Raw genomic sequence first — 25,892 nt, forward strand, 5'->3', positions numbered from 1 at the left:
ATTCACATACATACATACATATATATATATATATATATATATATATATATATATATATATATATATATATATATATATATATATATATAGACACATACACATACACATACACATATATATATATATACATATATATATATATATATATATATATATATATATATATATATATATATATATATATATATATACACATACACATACACATACACATACACATATATATATATATATATATATATATATATATATATATATATATATATATATATATATATATATATATATATATTTCATGAGGGGCGAGATTAAATCGTCGTGCAGCAGCAGACGCTCTTTATCATTTGACAAGACGCCATTTAATTGCAAACAAATCAAATGAGATTCGAGAAACTTTATCGACGGACTTGTCCTGAACACCAACACCTCCCCACCCCTCCCACCCCCGGTGCTTTTGTTTTTATGTTTTTGTTTGATCGACACCGTTAACATCATCACGTGTAACATAAAGCATCCATCCATCCATCCATCCATCCATCCATCCATCCATCCATCCATCCATCCATCCATCCATCCTCTCTGCTCGAGGAATCAAGATGCGTCCTTATCTGCCGTGAAGGTGGAGAACGTCTTATCCATGTTGGCTGTGCAGAGGGATGGAGGGGTCGCGGGACCGCCGTGGGTCGGGAGTCATTGGGGAGGGGGAGGGGTGGGTGGAGGGTCGCGGGACCGCCGTGGGTCGGGAGCTATTGGGGGGGGGGTCCGAAATGCGGGCTCTGTTCCGGACCAGGTGTCAGGTGCCGAGCCAGCTGTGGTTCCCGTTTCCCTGGCCCTGTGCCCAAGCCGTGGTGCCCTGCCTGGCGCTCCTATCGCCTCCCCGCCCCTCTCCCTCCCCCGCCCCTCTCGTCCCGAATCCAGCACCAGATTTTGCCTTTGCCGTGGGATAATTACTGTGCGCCGAGCATGCCCCGCTGTTTGTTTTCTCAGATCCATCTGCGCAGCCTGATAGAGCAATCTCCCGCCTCCGTGCGCCAAATATAATATGCCATTGTAATGGTTCATCGTCCCTGTCTTTCTCTCGTCCGGTTTCGAAAATGCCTTTTCTGCCCAAAGTCTGATAAGCGTTCGGCGGCGAGTTCAGGCGGAGGGCTCGCTCGGGGAGAAGGAGTCGTCGTTCCTGTTCGGTCCTTCCCAAGACTTCCCGCCAGATCGAGGTGCTCGCTCGAGCGACGAACCGGGAAACGCGCGAGAATATCCCGGGCGAGATAAGAACGCAGCGGGAAATGCGATTCCTTATCGGACCGGCGCAAGCTGCGGGCAGGTGAGAGGGACGGGGCCCTCGGGTAGAAGGGAATTTGTGGCCAACCCTCTCGTGCGCACGGACACCGTCATGGTCCAACCCCCTACCCCGTCATGGTCCAACCTACCCCGTCATGGTCCAACCCACCACCCACCCCCCCATCATGGTCCAACCCCCCCCATCATGGTCCAACACTCTACCCCGTCATGGTCCAACACTCTACCCCGTCATGGTCCAACCCCCCGTCATGGTCCAACCCCCCGTCATGGTCCGACCCCCCCGTCATGGTCCAACCCCCTCAGTCATGGTCCAACCCCCCGTCATGGTCCAACCTACCCCCCCGTCATGGTCCAACCTACCCCCCGTCATGGTCCAACCCACCCCCGTCATGGTCCAACCCCTCCCCCGCCAACATGGTCCAACCCACCCCGTCATGGTCCAACCCACACCGTCATGGTCCAACCTACCCCGTCATGGTCCAACCCACCCCCCCTCGTCATGGTCCAACCCACCCCCTCGTCATGGTCCAACCCCCCACCCGTCATGGTCCAACCTACCCCGTCATGGCCCACCCCCCGTCATGGTCCAACCCCCCCCCCCTCCGCGTACCTTCTCCTTCGTAGCTCCCTTAGGGGGGGTTGCCTTTCCCCCACTGCCATTGGCGGCTCTACCTGTGCTGTGTGTGTGCAATGCTGGCACCCAGAGATGCATAGCCGCCTACCTGCGAATGATTCATTACCTGCGGACGGATTCATTACCTTCTCCTTTTGTCACTTTGATGTCATTTGATCTGCTCCAGCCGATTCACCTGTTTATTGGGTCCTGGAATGTTTTTGGAGGATGTGTGTTTACCCCTAATCGTATTGGAAGCCTCTGTTGTGCAGTGTGAAGGGTCCGATGTCATGAAAGCCAGGCGACATGTATGAATAACGGAGAAGAGTGCTGATGCTGTATAATTGAACATGGGTCTTACAACTGGGAGGGAGGGGGGTTTGGGAGGAAGGGCTGCAGCAAGCGAAGCTGCCTTTTTAAGACGATGAAATTGCGAGGTTCTCATGGTGTGTTAGAACTATATCTGCAAACACGACAACACAATGCCCAGCATTGTAGATGTTGGCAGGCTGGAAAGTAGGAAGTGTGACGTTGCTAGGTCACACGGCTGAAAACTGCGGCACTGGTGTCTCCGGACTTCCCGGGAAGGAATAGGGTGTTGGCCCATGGTGTTATCAGGCCCCGGCAAACACTGTTGTTCTTCCTTTCCCAGCAACTGACTCCCATCTGTATGCGCTCGTGCTCGGGGCTTCACTTCTTCTTCAGGGTCGGGTGCGCGAGTAATGAGACTGGGGCCGGTGGAGCTGGTTGCATGGGTGTCTTCGTGCCGGCTGCGCAAGGGGTTGACGCTTAGTGGAGATATCGAGGGTGCATCTTCAATAGACCCCTTTGTTGCTCCCGCAGATCCTGGCGGCATGGCAAGGCGAGTCACCGAGGGACAGTGAATTGTCAGAGGACGACCTGGTGAGTTGTGAAGAACTACCGAGGGACAGCCTTGATCTCCAGAAGCCGCCCGCCATGTTCACAGGTGAGTGGGCTTGGCAGCACCTGCAATGGACCATGTCGAGGCCTATCCTATTTTTGCGTCAAACTGTGGAAGGTATTACCCCGGTGACCTGCCCCGAGTGCTTAAACTCGACATTGGATGTTATCAACCCACCGGGAGCCCCTGGCTTTGCCCGTCTGCTCGATTGTCGACGTGCTTTATTGTGGCTGCACGCCGCTGAGCTGCCAGCAGAAGTCGATATGTGGGCTTGCCCTGATCGTCCATCATTGGACTGCCCGGGTGTGGCAAGGAAACTGTGATTGGGATGATTAATGTGTGTTCATTGCCCAATTTTATTGGACTCTAGAATGGAAGACGTTAGGTTTGACACCGAACACTCGTGCCGTGCTATTCTCGCAACCTGTCATGCGGTGACACATTGCTACCCTTAAGGAATCTAGGTCAGGGATGTTCAGATCCGTTTTGACTTAAGAATCACTGAGCACCTGCTCAGTCCTTCAGGCTACCATTTGTCATGTTGTGCGAAGAAAGCTGCATTCTGCACAACTTCATCAACATGAGTCGCAAACGGATCCATAGCCTACTGTGCTTGATGTCTGTGCACTCACTGCAGGACATCCACGAGTCTTCTTGAAGTTGATGTGGCAATGTGGTTAAGAGATATGACAATACCCTTCCTTAGGAGGTCTGTCAGGTAGGACATCAAAGTGCTGTTGTTTAAAGATGAACTTTGGATCGAAAGTGTTGCTTAATGTCCAAAGGTAGATTTGTGGGTGGATAGGTGATTGTGGCGACGTTGGTGAGTACTGAGTAGCAAAGCATCCACCGGAAAACACATTCTGTGAGTGACCTGAGCATGTGGGGTAGCAAATGGTGTCCCGGCGTTCTGTTTTTGTTTTCGAAACGTATTCGGTGTTTTTTTTTTATTATTAGCAAACATCAGGGGTCATTCACATATTAAGTATGCAAAAATGCTGAAACTGTTGACCTGCCCTCTGATGTACCACCCACCTCTTCTTCAAATACGTTCTATACATCCCCACTTCCCTCTCCGCTCCTGACACGTCCCCTCTCCTTCCCAACTTCTTAACCTTGCTCTTTATACCCTATTCTTCAACTGTAGCCCCTATTGTGAACGTAATTAATTATATATATATATATATATATATATATATATATATATATATATATATATATAGCAAGACCCACTCACATCTCTCACCTGTGAATGGAGGGAATAGCCAATCAGCTCTCACCTAATCGACTACACCCAGGTGGCTAGGATTATATACATGATCGACCCTCCCATGCTCCTCTATCCGAAGTAGCTGCATTAAGCAACCCAAGCACTTACCTTGTTAAGTCTTCTTGGGTTGCTTCATGCAGCTACTTCGGCTCGAGGTGTGTGGGAGGGGTCATATATATATATATATATATATATATATATATATATATATATATATATATATATATATATATATATATATATATATATATATATATATATATATATTTATATATATATATATATATATATATATATATATATATATATATATATATATATATATATATACCCTGAGATGAAATCCTCAGTTGTCCTTTCTCATGGAAGTTGTCCATTAGAGACCGATTCCGGTGGCCTTGCTGGGTTGCGAGGACATATTCCTTATTGCCTTTTACTGTTGGATGTAACATCAAGTAGATTCATCCACTTGCCAGAACTGATTGTGTTGTGGCAGCTTTTGTTAGCAGGAGGATTGTTCGCAATATGCTTCGAAGACATTCGAAAACGATTTCATCTGTCGGTGAACAACCCTACATCCGCACATGATCCTTTCCACAGGAATTATGCAGGGTGACCTAAAGAATCGAAAAGCAATGCATATCAGTGAAGACAATGGACAATCGATTGTCCCTCTGCCTTTTGGCCTCGAGGATTTGCGCATCTCTTCTCGGGAGAGCTCCGAGATCGCCAGACTCGAATCCAACGTGGTCGCCATTGGCGGTGCATGTCGGATTCGAACCTGGACACCTGTATTCAGAATCCTCATGAGGATCCATCAGAATGCACCTCTGTAAAGATTAGCACGAAGTGGCAGCACCAAACATTTATTTGTTCCAGGGTCAACTTGTGGTGCGGATTTGAATCGGTGAAACAGGATTACATCCTGCCGTCAGATCTCCAGCTGCGGAAGCCTTTGTTTGCCTTATCGGCAGACTGGTGCCGTTCTGCTCGGCCCGCCGCACCCTCATTGGAATGCCACATTCGTTCCAACGGAAGGAACGGGCGGTGCTGCAAATGCAGACTTCAGACGAACGTTTTATTTATTTATTTATTTATTTATTCCCCCCCTCCCCTTTTTGCTCTTTCTTCCATATATTCTTGAACGCACACCATGATATGCTACCAGAATGTGCACGATGCATTCATCCGCTGCTTCACCATGCCATCTGCAAAAATTGACTCGTCTGCGATAGTAATAAATGAAAACGGTGCTTCTCTTCTATGGTGCTCCGTGGAACGGGCATTTCTAGCGGGTGTGTGTATCATCGGTCGATTGTGGAACGTTCTCGGGGACAAGTCGTTCAAAACGTTCACGCAATGAGATTGAAAATAATTTCGGATTGCCCTTTGAAAGCGGCACTCAAATTTGACATGGTCGGTGAATAGATTATTTGAGCAAAATGAATTTCCACTCTGGATTTGTGGATAAGAGTTGAGCTTACTTTGTTCATATTGACGGTTAAAAACAAAAATAACGCGTAAAAGAAAAAGGGCCATTTTACGTTTGAGGGTGTGATATCACCTGGTACCTGCCCGCAACTATGGTTACGTCTCATCCTCTTGATTGAAAGGATTTTGATCTCGCTCGTGGCCAATTAGCGGTGAAACAAAAGGACTAGTGATAATGCCCACACGATCGATGATGGCCTGTCAGTTTGGTTTTGCCTCGTCGTTACCGGGGAGTGCACGCAAATGACCTTTTCATTGCGATGTTGAAAATGGAATGCTTCCTACGTGTCGGACATATGGTCCGCTTGGAAATGCATCCATCAACTTCCAGTCACTGTACGACCGCCACAGTCGCATTTCATTCCCTTTGTGTTGAGCTCTTCTGCTCGGGATCAATTATGGGGAAAGCGAGAAAGCATAAAAGATCAGGAATGAGGCCAATTTTGAGGGCCACGGAGATGGAAAATGTGAGATGACCTCCGGGTGTGCTTGCAGGTTATGCGGGAGTAATTCGTTTCACGAGAGTGGGACTGGAATGTGTGCACCTCTGCAAATGTCAGGACATCCCGGAAGGGTTCAGGTACATCTTTCTGGGCTTGTTGCGGTGCTTGCAAACCCTGAAGCTTGCCCAGAAGTTTCCCCTTCTCTGTGTGACTTGCATGCACATTCTGCACTTGAATCGATGGTAATTAAGCAAAAGGGATGCATCAACAAACTAAACGGACAAATTAATTATTGTTTGCTCCGTTTCTGAGCCGACACACAATTTGTGGCTGGCGTGCTGTAACAGTGTCTTTCTGTTATCGACCGCATGCTCGGCACAAAACACCGCTTCAGTCCTTTCTTGCCAATCGATACTCCTTCATACACCGATCCGACTCGAACGGTCCGTGTACTTTTGATTGCTGTAATTGCCTCGAGCAGGAGGAGTGTGGATGTCAAAGGGGCATTATTCAACAACCTTGCTGCAAGTTTTGGAAAACCATTATTTGTTCAATATAAGGGCTTCAACAGGACACTTGTTTCAATCGATGGCTGTTTCAATATTGCTTAGAAAATTCAAAAAAAAAAAAAATAGATATATAATAGTAATACCCCAGAATCTTTTACAACAACAGTAATAGTATTGATGGTTAGCTTTTACTTCTGAGATTGTATATTGTGTGCTTTGCGGTTAGACACTCACTATAAATGCCTTCTCCGTTATGCTACTTGATATTGAATTCTTGTGATTGTTGAGAACTTTCCTGATCAACGTTGTTGATTGTGTTTACGTCAGTACCTATCTCTTTGTAACCCAACCTCGCCTCCCATCCTGCCGCAGGAGTAAGAAGTCACCTTTGCCTGTCAGTGATGTGGTTCGAGTGCCAAAATTAAGTGTATGTTTTATGGAAGAAAAGTGGCAAAGTTCATTCAATGGAAAAAAAAAATAACACCTCCTGGTCCCTGATTTTTCAAATTGGGATTACTAAGCATCATTCGAATTGCACCACTGGTCTCTTTTTTTTTTTTCAAATTAGGACCTGAACTTTTTAACCGTCTGTCCAAATATGTTACAAAAACCTTTGTCGCTTTCGTTACCACATTTCCATGTTATGTAGCTTTGCCTCACAGTGGATTAGCTGGAAACGTCATTACAGGATCACAATCTTAGCCTGTCATTTGCTGTAGTAAGGGATGTTGTCAAATGTTACCACCTGCAAGGTGGTTTATTGTCATGATTACCAGAAGTACCCACTTCCTTCAGGAGCGGCCAGGGGGGTTGGGGTTATGTTGTTATCCTTATTCAAACGTGCAAATCAAAATAACTCTCAAAATACTTCTTTGCATCTATCTATAATTCCAGCAATCTGTGTGTGTGTGTGTGTGTGTGTGTGTGTGTGTGTGTGTGTGTGTGTGTGTGTGTGTGTGTGTGTGTGTGTGTGTGTGTGTGTGTGTGTCTGCAACTGCCGTTTCTCAACAACCACTGGTCCGATCTAATTGAAACTTGCCAGGTATATTGCTGGGGACCTGTGAATGTGCCTTTTCAAGGTTTGATATTAATCGGACAAGCAGTTCCCAAGTTACGGCCATTTATTTATCAACCAATGACAGGACACGGTGCTATGACGTCACTATTGACGTCACCATAATTTTTTTTTTGCACGTACGGCCACGCACGTACGGGCACACACCTACGGGCACGCGAGAGCGAAGGAACGGCCTGTGTGTTTGTTGTTTCTGGAACGTGGTTTGAAAGTTTTTTTTTTCACGTACAGCCATGCACATATGGCCATGCACGTACGGGCACGCGAGACTGAAGGAACGGCCTGTGTGGTTGATGTTTCTGGCACGCGGTTTGAATTTTTTCCACGCACGGCCACGCACGTACGGGCACGCGAGACTGAAGGAACGGCCTGTGTGGTTGTTGTTTCTGGCACGCGGTTTGAATTTTTTTTTCCACGTACGGCCACGCACGTACGGGCATGCACGTACTGGCACGCACCTTCGGGCCCGCACCTACGTGGGGTTCGGGAATCGAACACAAATGATGATAATTGAAACTTGCCAGGTATATTGCTGGGGACCTGTGAATGTGCCTTTTCAAGGTTTGATATTAATCAGACAAGCGGTTTCCAAGCTACGACCATTTATTTATCAACCAATGACAGGACATGGTGCTATGACGTCACGATTGACGTCACAATTTTTTTTTTTTGCACGTATGGCCACGCATGTACGGGCACGCAAGAGTGAAGGAACGACCTGTGTGGTTGTTGTTTCTGGAACGTGGTTTGAAAGTTTTTTTTTTTCCACGCACGTACGAGCACGCATGTACGGCCACGCACCATGGGCACGCACCTACGGGCCCGTACTTCAGATGATGTACCTTGACCCGTACGTGCGTGCCCGTACGTATGGGCCCGGACGTGCGTGCTCGTAGATGTGGGCCCGGACGTGCATGCCCGTAGGTGCGGTCCCGTACGTGCATGCCCGTAGGTGCAAAAATAAATAAATGAATAAATAAATAAAGAATTGTGACGTCATCGTGATGTCATAGCACCGTGTCCTGTCATTGGTTTGGCAAATAAATGGCTGTAACTTGGGAACCGCTTGTCTGATTAATATCAAACCTTGAAAAGGCACATCCTCAGGTCCCCAGCGATATTCCTGGCAAGTTTCAATTAGATTGGACCAGTGGTTGTCGAGAAATGGTGGTCGCAGACACAGACACATACAGACAGACATAATTCAAAACAGCTCATTGCATTGGAAAACGTGGGGACAGGAATACTGTAAATGATGGGGACTTGTAATACTCTCTATCACCTGGAGGTGGCGCTACATGATACACATTTACAAAGAGAATGTGTGTCCCCATCCCCCACCCCCACCCCCACTCTCTCAACACCCCCAAGACCACCGGAAAAGATAAACACACCCCTATACATTAATTGGGGCCATGCTGATGCTATGTAGCATGTATGGATGTAATTAGGCCAGAACTGTAGGACTAGTGTCGCACGCACACACACACACACACACACACACACACACACACACACACACACACACACACACACACACACACACACACACACACACACACACACACACACACACACACACACACACACACACACACTGGTCCGTGAATGATGGTAATGATTTGAACTGATTAATTGTGTTCGCACTTTATTTTCATATGTTCAGCTTCTTCTTATTCATCTTCTTTTGGTTTGTCTGATTTCCTCAATCCTGAAGATTTTTGCAGAATAACTTATGGTTGTTTGTCCATGCTCGATCCTTTTTAAATGCTGAGCCTCAAGCAAGGAAGCAGCACATATCATGTTCAAAGTCTTTAGTATGACTCGGCTGGAGTTTGAACTCGCGACCTCCCAGCCTCAGAGCGAACACTCTATCCGTTACACCACCTCGTCCAGTACAGCTTGAGTAAATATCACAACCCAAAGTTGTTTTTATACTTTTTAAAATTTATCCATCAAAACAACATGAAATTTATACATAACAATCTTTGTAATATGTAGAACTAGCTCAAGTACCCGGCACTGCCGGGGGAAATTCCATGAAATATGTTTTTCAATATCACCTGCCTGACAAATTGGGGAATGTTGGCCTTATGGTTTCGTATGAATTGCCAATCTTGGGTGATGCAAAATGTGCTTGGACCACTTTCCCTTCTTTTAACTTCTTTTTATTTTTTTTTATGTGCAACAAATCACGACAACCACAACATATGATCTTCACAATGCATATTACTCGATCTCTCCCAGGATAAAAACACAAACAGTGTAATAACACAAGGCCAATTATGTGATTTTTTTATTTTTATTTTTGAATCTAAATGTAGCCCTCGACCTTCCTCTGGATGAAAGAATAGGCCATGCAATGTTTGGTGGCACTGGTTCCTGCAGGGTCTGAATGCATAGATGAACGAACAAACACACTTTCTTCTTAATATATTCAATAAAATAACACACAAAAATGAAACTAGTGATTTCAGAAGACAGTCCTGAATGGCTGCCCTGCTGCAGCAGGCACAAATGGATCGTCCTGGTGAAGTTGTCGATATCTCGGCTGCATTCCTGAAACAGAATAGCTTTGATTTTGGTGGCAATTGCATTTTTGAGGTCGTCAATAGTCTGAGGTCTCCCTGGTACACTCTATCCTTTTGGAAACCCAAAGATGGAAGTCAGGTGTGTTGAGGTTCGGAGAATGGGGCGCCCATTCAACATCTGTCCAAGAGACGATTCAATCACTGAATTTCTGTTGTAGCCACTGTATCGATCTGGTGGAAGAGTGAGGTGTGGCCCCATCTTGCTGAAACCATTTCACAGCCCTGTTTATGTGACGCTTCCTCGTTCATGCAATCCAGAACTTCTGGATAACTTTGAAGCACCATTTAAGGGTTATGGTAACTGATTTCCCTTCTTCATCTTGAAACCAGAAAGGCCCAATGATGCCAGATTTGCTTATGGAAACCCATGCAGTGCATTGCTGGCTGTACAACAGCCTTTCAAGAACCTCATCAGGAGACCTAGAACCCTGAAACACATTGTTTTTAGAGTTAACATGACCACTTTAAAGAAACTGGGCCTCGTCAGAAAACCTCACATTACTCAGAAAATTTGGATCCCAACACATTTTTTTCCTCAAACCAATCACACATTGTCACGTGAAGCTGTTTATCATTGTCTGTTAGTTTTGGCTTCACTTCTATGCGATACGGGTACATTTTTAGTTGCAGCTTCAGAATTATTTGTGTACTTCATAAAGAGTTCAATTCGTGAGATCGACGCCGCAGCAATTGACTGGGGCTCCTTAAAGCCGCTTCATGGACCGCTTCAATGTTTTCTCGTGACATTGCAGTCCTCGGGCGACCAGACTTTGAGCAATTAAGATTTTGTATTGTCACATGGGACTTAAACCTCTTCATCAATCAAAAAAATATCAGACGTATCTGGAGTCAATCCGGTCTCGAACTTCTTTCTGAATCATGTTTGAGTGTTTAAAATGACTTTGTGGCAAAGTAAGACTCCACAATAAAGATTCTTTGTTCAATTGCCATGTTCAAAATTTACAGTACGACTCTCTGATGTTCGCAGTTTTTCCTCCAAACGATGCTTCATACAAACCTGCAAGAGAATTTCTTTTTTATTATCAAATATTAAAATAAAAAAAAACATTTCACGTAGCTTTAATAGGGTTGCATTTTTTACGAAACACCCGTAAAATGTTTTGATGAGTTTCAATGGCATCTCTCGTGTGTGTGTGTGTGTGTGCAACATAAGTTGTCATTTCAAAACATACATAGCGTGTTGTACACACAATTTACCGAGGAAATGCCATGGAAACTCATCAAAACATTATACTGCTGAATGACTGTCTTTAGGACAAATGCTGCTCTCATTGGAAAGTAATAAAATGACATTTAAGAAAATTGATGAAAGTGGGGAGTTGGGGTGAGGAGGTTCTTAAGAAATGAAATATCTTGCACAGATGTGACGTCACCTGTTAACCTGTTAAAAAGTGAAGGATTAAATTTTTTGACCACTTCGTACATAACATCTGCATATGGCGGTGCAATGGAGGAAGACCTGGCATTATATCAATGACCATAGTGCTCATGATTTGTATTTCATTGCTGTTTTCCACCTTTACTTGCTGACATCATTGCCTCTGCATGACTGTTCTTGGGTGTTATTTATTTGTTCTTTGCTTGTTTTTATGTGTGTACAGATGTAAAGATAGTAGACGAAAAAAATGGAAACACCAGGGTACATGAGCCTTACAACAAATATGCAAAGTATGGGCCACCACACGTACGTGACTGGCATGTGACGTATCTAAATCTCTTTCTGGCAGTCCTCTCGTCATGTATGTATAAGTGGGCTGCAGCTTGAGTCCGGTATTAAGAGCCAGGGTGGCTGCAAGAGGAGACCTCAGTGACTTCGAACATGGCTTAATTGTTGGTGCGCATTTGGCAGGTGCTTCATTGTCAAAGGTTGCTGAAAAGCGAACATGTCATGAGGAGCTGTCTCAAAGGTGAAGTCAGCCTGGGGGGTGGGGGGGGGGAAGGAAATACGTCATCATCGAAGGGAAACAGTGGGCAGAAGCACATACTCCACAAATGTTATTTCATGGGCATTCGTCCGGACTTCAAGGCAAAAAGGGAGAGCAATGGCAGACAAACTGTGTGCGGAGTTCAACGTGGGCCATGAGCATCCTGTCTCATCGAAAATGGTCAGAAAGAAACTTCACAGGGTGGGATACCATATCCAGGTTGTGATGCACGAACCACTTATACAACGTTTTGTGGGTGCAGTGGTGAAAGGAGCATAAGCAAATGGACTGCTGAGCAGTGGAGGAAGGTAATATGGTCAGATGAGTCATCCTTCACCATGTTCTCGAGGAATAGACGTGTGCACATCTGGTGACTGCTCAGAGAGCTGTTTTACATCCCTGAGTGCCTGGTTCAAACAGAAAAAGGTTGTGGCAGTTCATTAATGTGGTGTGGGGTATGTTTTCCTGGGTCCACTCATTCCATTACAATGCAGGGTTGATGTAGCACGCTATGTTACCGTCTTTTGCGATCATCAGCATCCTATGATGCAGCATTTTTTTCCATTCTGTGTGGGGTGTCTTTCAGAATGACAATGCTCCAGTCCACAGAACACGTGTAGTCACCGGGTGGTTTGAACAGCACAATGACGAAGTTGTCCATCTTTCATCACCCTCCCATTCGCCAGATCTCAATCCTATAGAGCATTTAGTAGGACCTTCTGGAAAGGCGCCTCAGACCGCAATTTCCACCTCCATCAAAACGACCTGAATTGTAGGACTTCCTTGTGTAAGAATAGTTACACATTTCTGAAGAACCATTCCTGACCCTTGACTCCATTCCATGTTGTATCCATGCCACCCTGGATGCACGTGGTGGTCCAACATCCTCCTAAGCGACATTCCATTGGTGCTTCCATTTTTTTTTTGTCCACTACCTGTATGTTACTGACCACGAATATAATTAAAGATGGCATGGATTGCTTGGATTGCTTGGACAGATAGCTTCAAGAAGAAACAGTGTGATAAATATTTGCATCGTACATCGTTTGTCAGTCTTCTGAAACCGTTTAGTCGGACAAGAGCTCGCAAATTGTATTGTTTTTTTTTGTTTTGTTTATGTCTGTCTCTTTTTTAATTTTTTTTTTGTCCTTGTGAAATGTAATGCACTGTATATTAAAACACAAACAAACATGCATGAACCATAAAGAATACATATAATAATCGATGCACAGAGTTATTTGGAAGTTAATTTGATCATATGTTACGGTGGTTCTACGACAGCCAAGCTTTTCACTCATTCGCCCACTTATGGTGCGCTCTGCTGTTAAAATGATTTGTCAATAACAATATAACCGATCATGATGAATTGCTGAAAATCTTTTGTTTGCATTTTCGACGAAAATCATGCCAAACCCATGATCTCTTTTTTTCAAGATGGAGATGTACATTTCTCTTTTATTTATTAAAATATTTAATTTCACACCGCTCCTACCCTCCACTCTCCACCAGCCCTTCCTTTTTTTTTCCTTTTTTTTTTCCCTCCTCCTCTCATTCTGTCATCCCTCTTCCTCCAATGATAATTTTGTTGTTTGCTCCTTTCACTCATCTTTCTCTCCGAGCAGATGTAATCTGGAGGGTGCTGTTCATGTATGTGAGATATTGACTGTTCATCGATATAAGGAAGGGTAAGAAGTTCACAAAGCAAGTGAATTTTGTTTGTGTTATTTTATCTCCCAAAAAAAGAAATGAACAAACAATGTAAATCCAGCTCCTGTCGCTGATCATTTTTAACCTTCTTTGTAGGTTTGCTGTTCACAACGCTCCCACCCACCATATTCATTCTTATTCTTATCTCCCTCACTGTGCCTTCATGTAATAATAAATGAGCTGTGCGGACTTAAAACATTACATCTAATAGGCCCATCTGCCTATGTGTGTGTGGCCTCGAGGGCAATCGGTCCATTCTCATTAAGGACAGCCCGAGGAATGTGCCTCCGTGGACACCACCCGTTTGCCTTCCCAGGAATGGCTCCCTAATTGAGACAAATGGCTGTTGGGATTTTTAGTGAGGAGGAGTAGATCGGGTTTGGCCATGGCCTGCACTTCCTGAGATGCAACAGTTTCCCACTGAATAAATGATAGTTAACATTTACAAATTATAATGTGTGTGTGTGTGTGTGTGTGTGTGTGTGTGTGTGTGTGTGTGTGTGTGTGTGTGTGTGTGTGTGTGTGTGTGTGTGTGTGTGTGTGTGTGTGTGTGTGTGTGTGTGTGTGTGTGAGATGTTTAGCGGTTCGAACCCTGGCCGATTGATACCAAAGACTTTGAAAATGGTACGTGCCGCTTCCTTGCTTGATGCTCAGCATTTAAAAGGATAGAACATGGACAAACAATGCCAGGAAGGCAATGGCAAATCACGAAGTATAACCCTTGCCAAGTACCTGCTTTGACAGGACCAACACTCTATAAAGAACATGTTTCATCAATATATGTGTATATGTATATATATGTATATATATATATATATATATATATATATATATATATATATATATACATATATATATATTATAATCTACAGTGCCCATAGAAAGTCTACACCCCCTTTCAAAAATTTCGCCTTTTGTTGCCTTGTAGCCGAGAATTAAATTGCATTAAATCTGCCTTTTTCCATCTTTATGTACATATCATTTCCCACAAATTCTACAAATTTCAGAAAATTAATTAAAAATACAAAACTAAAATATCTTGGTTGTAAAAGTGTCCACCCCCCTTATAATAGCAATTATAAATTCGCTCAGGTGTAACGAATCACCTTCAAAAATCACATGCCAAGTTAACTGGCCTCCACGTGTGTTAGATTGTAGTGATTCTGATAATTTCAGAATAAAATCAGCTGTTCCTATAGGTTTCCTCTGCTGGGTAGTGCATTTCAGAGCAGACTCAACCATGGGTACCAAGGAGCTTTCAAAAGACCTCCAGGATGAAGCTGGAGAAAGGCACAGATCAGGGGATGGGTATAAAAATATTTCAAAGGCCTTGAATATCTCTTGGAGCACAGTCAAGACAATCATTAAGAAGTGGGAGGTGCATGTTACCACCAAAACTATGCCAAGATCAGGCCGTCCCTCCAAACTGGATGACCAAGCAAGGAGGAGACTGATCATCGAGGCCACCAAGAGGTTAATGGCAGCTTTGAAAGAGCCAGAGGCCTTCATGGCAAAGACTGATCACTGTGTGCATGTGCCAACAATATTCCAAGCACACCACAAGTCTGGCCTGCATGGTAGGGTGACACAAAGGAAGCCATTACTCAAAAAAGCCCACCTTGAGACACATTTGAAGTATGCAAAAAAACATTCTGGAGATTCTGAAGCCAAGTGACAAAAAGTTTTGTGGTCTGATGAAACCAAGATGGAACTTTTTTGGGCCTAAATGCAAAACATTACATTTGACGCAAACCCAACACAACACATAATCCAAAGAACACCATCCCTACTGTGAAGCATGGTGGTGGCAGCATCGTGTTATGGGGATGTTTCTCATCAGCAGGGATTGGGGTACTTGTCAGGATAGAAGGGGAAATGGATGGAGCAAAATACAGAAAAATCCGAGAGGAAAACCTGCTGCCCTCTGCAAGAAAGCTGAAATTGGGATGGAAGTTCACCTTTCAGCATGACAACGACCCAAAACAAACAGTCAAAGCTAAACTGGAGTGGCTGAGGAACAAAAAGATAAATGTCCTTGAGTGGTCCAGCCAGAGCCTCAACTTAAATCCCTTCGAAAATCTGTGGCATGACTTGAAGATTGCTGTCCATCACTGCTCCCCAGGCAACTTGACTGAGGGTGAACAGTTTTGTCCAGAAGAATGGGCAAACATTGCCCAATCAAGGTGTGCAAAGTTGGTAGAGACCGATCCCAACAGACTCACAGCTGTAATTGCTGTTAAAGTTGCAACCACCAAGTATTAACTCGGGGGGGGGGGGGGTGGGGGATGGACCCTTATCCAACGAAAATATTCTAGTTTCGTAATTGTAATTAATTTACTAAAATTTGTGGAATTTGTTTTTCATTTTAAAGTTGTGTGTTATGATGTGTAAATAAAGGTGGAAAAATATCTGATTTAATGCAATTTAATTCCAGGCTATAAGGCAACAAAAGGTGAAAATTTTTGAAACGGGGTGTGGGCTTTCCGCAGACATTGTATTTAACATATTTGGTCATATATATATATATATATATATATATATATATATATATATATATATATATATATATATATATATATATATATATATTTGTCATGGACTACTTTAAAAATAAGACATCACTGTCCGATTTGTATAAAACGGTGACATTTTGTACATCTTTTAACAGATAAGTGGTGTTTCCATTGATGAGGTTCTGGTTTTTCATTCCGCATACAATCTTAGTCATGAATGTCACAAACACATGATATCTAATTGTTTGTATGATGTCGTTTGTTTCGGGGAAAGTCTGATTTATGCCGAGAGCCCTCGACGTTTTGACTTGGTTGCAAACGTGAAAAGCTTTTAAAAGGAAAAGTCACAAATTGCTTTTTATGATTCATCGGAACAAAAGTCCATTCAACATAAAACTGATTTTGGTGGTTTTTATTTTTATTTTTTAACCTCAGGACAACATCTCCAATGTGGTTTGAATTTGCCGACAATGTATTTATCCTAAAATGACACACTCACCCAAACGTTTCATAATCTCGAGCATGTTCAAGTTATTTTCATTTGAAAATGCTTCAGTATCACGACCCTGACACTTTCCAAGCACTAATGTTATGACGCCCTTCAAACACGATCTTTCAGCTTGACCGTCCGATTGTTGATTAGAAATGAAGTTTTTAAAATGTGTGTTTGAGTGCGTCAGCATTTTCCTGTAAGATCAGTTCGTTGAAGGATTCCAAGGTGTTGATGATGCTAAAGAGGAACGTGTATTGAATGAGAAGTTGGAATGGTCTTCTTGTACAATACAAAACGTGACCATTTGATTTCATATTCGATTTGAAAATATATTGCTGAAAGTGAACACGTTCTCCAAAATGAAAGATTTTGTCACAGCATGTCAATTAATTAATTAATTAATTAATTAATAGCTACAGTATGCATTCGACCAGTGATATAGAATTTGATTATTGACTCAAGTTGTGATTTGGGTGAACTGCACGACCATGGAATTATTTTCAGGCTGTCAGGATAGCTCAAAGGAACATCCACTCTCCTTTGAGATTTCTATTATTACTTCAATTCCCAACCTGACTATAAACTGTCACCCTGGTGCTTTGCAGGCAACACATTGCATTAATGAGTGCGCTGTCCCACGGTTGGACTGGAAGCTGGCGATCTGTCTCCTGGTGTTATTATAATGTATATGATTTGCAATGGGAAGGAGAGGGTGAGTGAGGGTGAGCGAGGGGGGGGGGGTGCCGTCTTCGTTTGTCGGCAGCATCAAGTTGGCTGAGAGCATGGCTGTACCACTGATGCAGTGCCCTCTGTAGGTTAGGGCAGGAATTTTTAATTTGAATCGGGTGCTGGAAATAGCTCGACTACTTTTCGCGAACGACACAGTGGAACCTTTAATGTCCACCAACTAACATCGGCAGACGGGATGCCCAGTTTAACATCTATCCAAGGGACGGCACACACATTAATGAATCGCCCCATCAGTGAAACACCAGGATGACGGTTCATAGTTGGATTGAGAACCTGAGATTTAAACCCAGGTTAGACGACTTGAAGGTGAGTGTGCATACATCGAGGCCATCCTGCCACCTTCTGGGAGAGTAGGGGGAGGGGGGAGGAGGGGTTAGGGTGAGAGAGAGAGGGAGAGAGAAGGGCTGGGGGGAGAAGGAGAGAGATATGCTACACCATTCGATTGAACGGTGCTATTAGGCAATTAAAATGTGTTCAGTACTTCCATATCCAGATAGGTAACACCAGCTGGGATCAAAGTTCTATGTTTTTTTTCCACCCCTCCACCCCAACATCTATTGAGAGTTTAATTTCTTCGTTTTTCTTTTCATCTGTGATCACAACAATTTTAATGCCCCCTTCTGTTTCTCCTGAATTTCTCCATGTGTAGCAAAAGTTGTTTGCTTCCATTCTGAACCCCTTTGAATGTTGTATGTTGTAACATTTCACACAATGTCCTTACTGTGGCCTTCTCGGGTGTTGAGAGCACGTGACTGCTTGTCCATTTTGATTCATTGGCTTCACCTTGCTTTCCCAAGATCTTTTCCTATATTTGTCTTGGTCAGACCCATCAAAGGTTGCAGTCAACTTTGCTGAGAAAATACTTTATCTCTCATATCAGGAAACTGATCGATGGGTAGAACAAAAAGCAAGAGCCCTTCTGACCGGTATATTCTTTTTGAAATGTGCCTGCAGCACGTACATTACGGTTTGAGACGCTTTGAGTCATTTTGGTCAATTCCTATCATCATGTTCTGAGATGCTGCACCCCCCCACCCCTCATGCATTACCACTCTGGTTTTTGGCAAAATTGAACACAGACGTGGCCACACGTGCTCCGCCGACTCCTGACTGCGTCTCTTATTCCAACTCGAGAGATGCTGTCATTATTGTTACTTTGTGCTTTGTTTTTAATCGTTATTTTATGCAGACCATTGTTGCACATTGTGACCTACTCTTGAGCAGAACTACGTTTGGAATTCCATGCTGGCGCGCCAGCTCGCCGTCCCAGGAAAAGTACCGAGTCTCCTGGGCCGTGTGTAGCAAAAGTGAAAGCAGCTGCGGCACAGCCAGCAGCATGTACTGGCGAACCACACAAAAGCGAGCGCACCCGCCAGATTGCAGTCAAAAACAGTCTGGTCTTCTCCTTCTCCCTATTTTCACTCTCCCTCCCTCACGCAACCCTCTCCCACCCTCCTCTGCTGACCTCACTCTCACTCGCTGCCCGTGCTCCGTGTTGTGGAAATCCAGCATAGCTGGTGTCGCGTTTTGTCTGGAGGCACGATGCAGGTAACTTGCCCTAATATTACCTTGACGAGTCGAACTGCCCCTTATGTTTTCGTGTCCCCCCCTTGCTTTGCTTCGTGGAATTATCCCACGCTTTTATTGTCTCAATACATTTGGTTAGTCTGCAGTTGTACTTGGCTTATCGTGTTTTTATTTTGTGTTTTTTTTTTTTTTTTTGCTTCCAATCGTAAAACACCCTGTAGAGTTCTTCACATCTATTCATTCTGCTAATATCTCACTTCGAGCTCTGAAGTAGCGTCGATGAAGAGCGATGGATATTTTTCGGTTGAACTTATCAGAATGTCTTCCTTTAGTTGGACCCGGTTTAGTTAATTTTGCTCGGTACGCAGCCTCAGATTCCTCGTTGTGATTGGTTCATCATTTCTGGCGCTTTTGCAGTAATCCAGTTGCCACACAGGTGAATACACCTAGACAGGATAGCCGGCTTAAATAGTCATTTTTTCAGTTGCTCGGTGATGCTGCATAACACTGAAGGCAACTGTTGGTGCAATCTCAACCAACGCATACCACCACAATGCCTCGAAACGGGTGTTGCTCGCATTTTCCACGAGTGCCTTTTTTTTCCCATAACAAAATTGCAAAATGGTTCGAATTATCGTCTTTTAGTCCTGTCTTCTGGGGTAGGGGGGGGGGGGGAATGCTCATTTTAACAAGAGCTCAGCTGTGGTCCTTGCTCCACTGGACAAATTTTCAGTAGAATTGTCCAACGCATTACCAATAACAGTTTGCTTTAGTTTAGTTGTTTTGTCAGTCAAAGAGAAATTGCACACAGCTTTGAAATGCATATATAGGCCACGTGCTGCGAATTAGGATATAATGATTGCTAAGGTCAGTTTGAAAGGTTTCGAGAAAAATATGTCTTCGATAATTCAAACAAGCCTTTTTTGTGATGCTTAATTTTCCTCAACCATGTTTTCATCTCGTGTAGGATCCTTGAGGTTTATATTAGGGTGTTGATGTATATGTTTGAAATAAATGATGTTTTCTCTGATACGCTGAAAGAATTCTCCCTGTATTGCGCCCATGCTGGCCCTGTATGCTCTTTCCTACGATACACAGCGCTCCGTGCCTGTCTCTTATGCAGGCCGGCACTCTGACGGGTCTGGAATTTGCACAAGAGCACTTGAGAAAAAGCAGCCGCTTTGCTTACGAGTTATGGAGCGGGACGATATACCGAGGTCTGCCTTTGTCACAGTCGTGTTCTGCACAGCGTCAAGCCTGCGTGGTGTCGTACCTTTCATTGCCTTGCACGGCACTGGATGGCTGAACCCTTGGGCTGTGAAATGTCTTAGAATGTGGGTAGTACCTTTGGGAGCTGGGCCAGGATGGAAAGCAGTTATCATTGTGGCAGGACAGATAACGTTGGAGAGATATATCCTGACTATCTTGATCCACAGGGTCTGTGGCATGTTGCGTACCACGCTTGTTATGTTTCACTGAGGTTCTTGGTGTTCGAGGTGAAATTTGTTTTGCTTTGGCTCTGCGAACCTTTGGCAATCGTCTTACATTTAGATATGTACTTTTTCAACAGCCATACCTGTGCAAACAGCTTTCATTTAGATTGTGCCAATAGTAGCTCAGAAATTTATCAATAAGTCTGTGGCTTGGTACTTTCTTTGTACAGTGTTGTCTTATTGAGATGTCGGGCTTAAAACAGCCACGACAATGTCAAGAGCGTTTTATGGCTGAGAATTGACTCTGGACAGATTGTCATTCCATCGCAGGGTGCAGCCCTTTACCAATGTGGGAAGTTGGAATTTGGTCATGGTACAGGCACATGACGGCCATTTATTTTCAAATGGTCAAAAAGAAAATGTTACCATGTTAGAATGCCGTCTTTTGATGTCCTCTCCCAAGGATGGTGCACTCAAAGACACAGCAGGGTTCTTTTTGTTGTTTTTTTTAACAACAATAAATATAACCTGGCCCTTGCATCACCACGTTGACAGTTTGTAATCAGATCCGCTTCTGTAGGGAATCAAACCCAGACTAAACAGCTCAAAGCCAAGTGCGCTACCCTTGAGCTTTTCCATCAGTCAAACCTGGCATGAAGTCGAGAAGTTGAACAATGTTGTGGATTTGAAGTTGTAGAATGACTGCAGACAAATAACATTTTTCATCAATCGGTCCTTTGTTCTGAATGTTACACCACTGCTGTAGTAAAGATGATAATTATTATTTGGTTATGGTTATAATTTTAAAATTATTATTAGAAATACTTAAACTATTCATTGGTTACAATTAAATATGGAAGCAGGAAAAAAAAAAAAACTGGAACAGCACTCGGTATAGAGCACATACCTCTGCCAGACTGAACGGTTTACATTTTGTATCCCACTGATAGGCCAGATCTACATCTAGATCTGAACCAAAATCGAATGGGTTCGTTCCTGTCGCCTACACACAACTCATCCACCTTGTTTTGTCATAATTCGTCCGCAACTTTTTGAGATATTGTGTTCTATATCGTTTTTGGCCCCTATCTCTCAATGGTGAAGAATCACTTTAGAAATTCTAATATCTGGATCCGGATCCGGATCTTCAGCAGATCTAATCAGTTCATCCTTTTCACAAACCCAACATGTCCACCAAATTTCATCCAGATCTGTGCACAACTTTTTGAGATATCCAGCTCACAGACAGACAGACAGACAGATAGACAGACATAGGTGAAAATATAACCTCAATCCACTTTTGTTGGTAGAGGTAAAGATAACAACAATATTTATTGAAAAGATGATAAAGGTGCTTCCTTTTGAAATGTCCATACAATGACTGTGTTGTGGTTGGCTGTGTAATTCACTGATATTGTGACTGCATACTGCCCGATTGTGAATCTACTCCATCTTGTAACTTACAACGGCATTCAAATCGGACTAAACAGAGAGAACCGATTTTCTTTGCTTTAATTATTTATGATTACTGCTTTCCTGTAATGGTTTCCAGGGCTGAGACCATTTCACCAAAGGGATCCAAAGTACGCGCTGCTGTTTCTACTTTGGGTGGTTGAGTTTGGGGATTGATGTGGGGGTGGCGATGGCTTAGGAAGTTGATGTTTCATGGACGTATGTCGGTAATTATGGGAGAGAGGCGTCTGCTCTCCAAACGATAACCAGACCCGTCTTTCTTTGCTGCCGTGGTTCTGCGCCCACAGAAGAGGGCATTTTAGAGAGCGCAGAGGTGCATTCCTTCTGCCTCTGCTGTGCTGGGATCTGCACCGTGTTTCTCTGCTGGAACTCCTTGCAGGAAGGGGCATCCCAACGATTCCCAGATGAAACCTTTCAACGTTGAGTCCATCATTGAGGTTCATGTAAGATTTGAATCCACCCGACGGCTGTATCTAATTGCATTTTAAGAACGAGAATAAGTTTGTTGCGGATTAATGTATTCCTGAAGCCGCTCAGGTTCAGACTTTGACAGGACAGTTGTCCCTCGTAGGGTGGAAATGCTTCTTGGGTCTTGATTTTACTTGTGCCGACATGTAAGACAGTCTGGTTATAAAGTTAGCTCCTTTAGTGACAACTTCTCTGCTCTCCCGCTGAAGTAACTCCCCCTGATTTGGAAGGGACTCTGTACATGTCACAGCAAGAAGAGAAGCATTTATTGTTGGAGAATAGGATTACCGGGACAGTTAAAAAGTCTGGAAATTGGTGCTAGAATGTGGTTTTGGAGTACAAAGGCATGGTGGTGTTCCTGGAACACGAGAGACAGAGAGAAAACACTGCTGCCTGAGGTCACTTATAATATTTTCCAGATGTAAATGGCTAAGGAAACAGATGTAAATCCAGCTGTCTTTGTACATCTTTCATTCCTCCTTTCTTTCCTTTTTTTTTCCTTCCTTTTCATTTACTATTGAAAAGGGAATTATTCTCCCTAAAGTTGCACGACTGAATAACAGACTTATTTCAGAACAAATTCGCAATATTTGTCCTTAAGTTTCCATTCATCATTTGTCCCATTGCACGTCTATTGTTAAATAATTGGACACCCGCAGTGTTGTCGAGAATTGATGGACAAGTGCATTGAGGGCAATTTTGACCCGAAGCTTGCACAATGGCATGTCTGTCGTACGTGACGTAGTCCCTCCTTGCGCAACACTCATGGTCCATCTGAACAAGTCTGAATAGGATGTGCTTCCAAGATTTGTGAATCCAAAGTGCAAAGTAGTTGCAAAGTAGTTTTAAGCCACTTTGTATCAGTGATCCTTAATCAAGAGCCTCCAGTATAACAACACACAACTGACTGTTCCAACATCTGAAAACTTGTGGCATTGTGGGACAAGCTGGAAACCCAAAATGCGTTGCCCCTGCAGAAGCCGCGACTAGATCATTGCGAATATTAATCTAGAGGTCGATGAAGACAGACAGACGTCCTGCCAGCATTATCAGTGATGCCGGAGATTGCTTTGACTTGCATGCGACTGTTTGCTTAAAAGCAAAACAGGCTGCACTTAATCAGTTGGTCAAAGACAACACCATGGCACATTGGCAGAAGAATACCTGCAGTAATTCTTGTGGCGCTCAAGGGACTCCTTGTGGATCATATCCTGAAGTGCTCCAAACAGAGCAGCTGGTAAAAATTAGAAAACCGATGTTTGCATCGTATGCTCTGTCTCACCGCTGGTTGAGTGCCAATTGATTATGCATTGCAATTGTCCTTACTCTCAAGATGCATGGTGGTGGTTCGATCGGATGGCATTAAACTTTTGTAACTATGTTGGAAGCACAGTTGCATTGGATGGTTCTTCATATTTGAGCGTGACCTTAAAAAAATTTTTTTTGAATGTTTTTGAGATTAGGGGTGTTCTTCATTATGATATCTGCAAGATAGACCTGTCCTTTATCTTTCTTTCGTTCTTTAGCATTTTTGTTCTTGGGTTTTTCACCCAATCTTGATGTTCCCATCTTGTGGAGAGCTCGACGTGAGGTGGGCTTGTCGCCTCGACTCCACATTTTACTCTGGTTGCTGTTACCATAGCTTCCTGCTCTCTCAATCCTGCAGTTGTTGGCTGCTCAGGATTGTGCATCTGCAAACGATTTGCGGTCTGGGGGTTTGGGAAAGTGGGGTGGGGGTGGCGGTATCAAATTATGGACACCAACAGAGCCCAGAGCGGGTTTGAATGTTTTTCTATAGAAGGACCGTTTTGCTTTCCACATCGTGGTTCTGCGGGTTTTGTGTCTTTAAATTCAAACCTGCTGTACAAAAAATGGCGAAAGGTTCTTTAAAAGTAGTGACCTCATGGATTTGGTTTGGAGGTATCTTCTCATGTTTGCAGCGAGTACGGAATTACTCCTGATTCGTTTATACCCTCAATACTGTTTCACTTGCTTGCTGCCTATTTTTGCACTCGCTCTGTAAGTTATGCAATTCAGAATTTGCATCAAATAGGATAGCTTGCTCTCAAGGGAGAACAAAACAAAGTAAAGCATTCATCGTCTTACTGTTTGTCACTACCTAATTGATTACTGATATTCCCATCAAGAAATATGAGGAAAGAAAAAAAAAACCCTCCGACATGTTCGGCATTTTTGTGAGCTTGTGGATTCTAGATGTATTCTTTGGCGCAAAGTGGCGGCACATTCTGCAGATACCCCAAAATGTTTCTCAGACCAACATTTTGGCTCTTGATGTGCACCACATGGTCTCTCTTCTTTGCCAGACCAAAAAGCAACAGGCTGCGGCGATGCAGGAAGTGCTGCTTTTCTCCGTGCCGTCTGGCCAGCCACGCGGCGTTGTTTAAAGCCATAGTTGTCAAGAGTTCTTTTGAGCTCTCTGTCCAGGCGTTTGCTGCAATGCCCCACAGGGTTGGGACAAATATTTTTTCCAGCTGGAGGGAGGGAACTGAAGTTGTCATTGGGCAGTCGGTCTCTCAACCATGCATTCCATATGTTATTTTGTGATGTCACTCTTTTTCAAAGCATATGCTTCCGTCTGGTATTCTACCCACATCTGAAGTTAATCTAACATCTCAAAATTTTCATTCCACACTCTGTTGGGATATTTGCTCCTGTTCATACTTCTTGTGTACGCATCTACCTTCAAAAAAAAAAATACTTGTGAATCTCAGACAATGAACATCCGCCTGAGTAGGTATTATTGGCAGTACTGAATACTGATGACGTTACATCGAGTCGAAACACTCAGCATCATCTACATGTCGAGGAGACTGTGCATTTCAAATGAACACACGGATCACATTTGATTCATGCAACAGTTCACAAATAAATAATTGGCAAAAACTGCAAATGTCGCTTCACTACATAGTCTTTCTAAACAGTCCCACTTTGTTTTTCCAGTCGGTCGAACCCTGGTTGAAGTTTAATAAATAACGGCGGCCACATAGATAATATTTCAGTTTGTCAAACATCCAGAAATCACTCAAATATAGATCTGGTCATCATTCTGGACCAGGATTAGATTACGGGTTTATTATTTTTTTCCCAGCTGGCTGCATTGTCACCGAGGAACAGATGTGCTGCCGGTACAGTGCGCCGGCACATTAGGTCAGGATTCTTGAATTTGGCCAGGTATATGCACACAATGACCTACTCTCTGCAAAACACGCAATGGGATCTTTAATGTTCACAAACTAATGCTGGTAGACGTGTCACCGATCGGACGGTCCAGAGTCGGGTCGAAAACGGAATTCATAGGGAGGACGATGACGCAATAATGTGGCTTCAAGAAACTTCACGGCAGGTGTT

At 43.7% G+C, this 25,892-nt stretch overlaps 1 protein-coding gene across 11 annotated transcripts in view; it reads left to right on the forward strand.

The window, feature by feature from the left end:
- LOC147021593 (protein CBFA2T1-like) overlaps positions 1-25,892 on the forward strand; it is a 269,262-nt gene that overhangs the window by 181,314 nt on the left and 62,056 nt on the right. For 4 of the 11 annotated variants that reach the window (XM_085891703.1, XM_085891709.1, XM_085891704.1 and 1 more), the window contains exon 2: positions 2,756-2,879. The exons of 1 other annotated variant lie outside the window; for it this stretch is intronic. In XM_085891703.1, coding sequence (XP_085747829.1) covers positions 2,870-2,879 — 10 coding nt within the window. In that variant the 5' untranslated portion in view covers positions 2,756-2,869. Of the gene's footprint in view, positions 1-893; positions 1,322-2,755; positions 2,880-18,988; positions 19,171-20,272; positions 22,499-25,892 lie in introns of those variants that run through there. 6 more of the 11 variants (XM_085891702.1, XM_085891705.1, XM_085891706.1 and 3 more) reach the window with 6 other exon arrangements.

Source organism: Eptatretus burgeri, chromosome 8, assembly GCF_056783735.1.
Source record: "Eptatretus burgeri isolate ZD-2024b chromosome 8, Ebu_testis_v1, whole genome shotgun sequence".
NCBI lineage: Eukaryota > Metazoa > Chordata > Myxini > Myxiniformes > Myxinidae > Eptatretus > Eptatretus burgeri.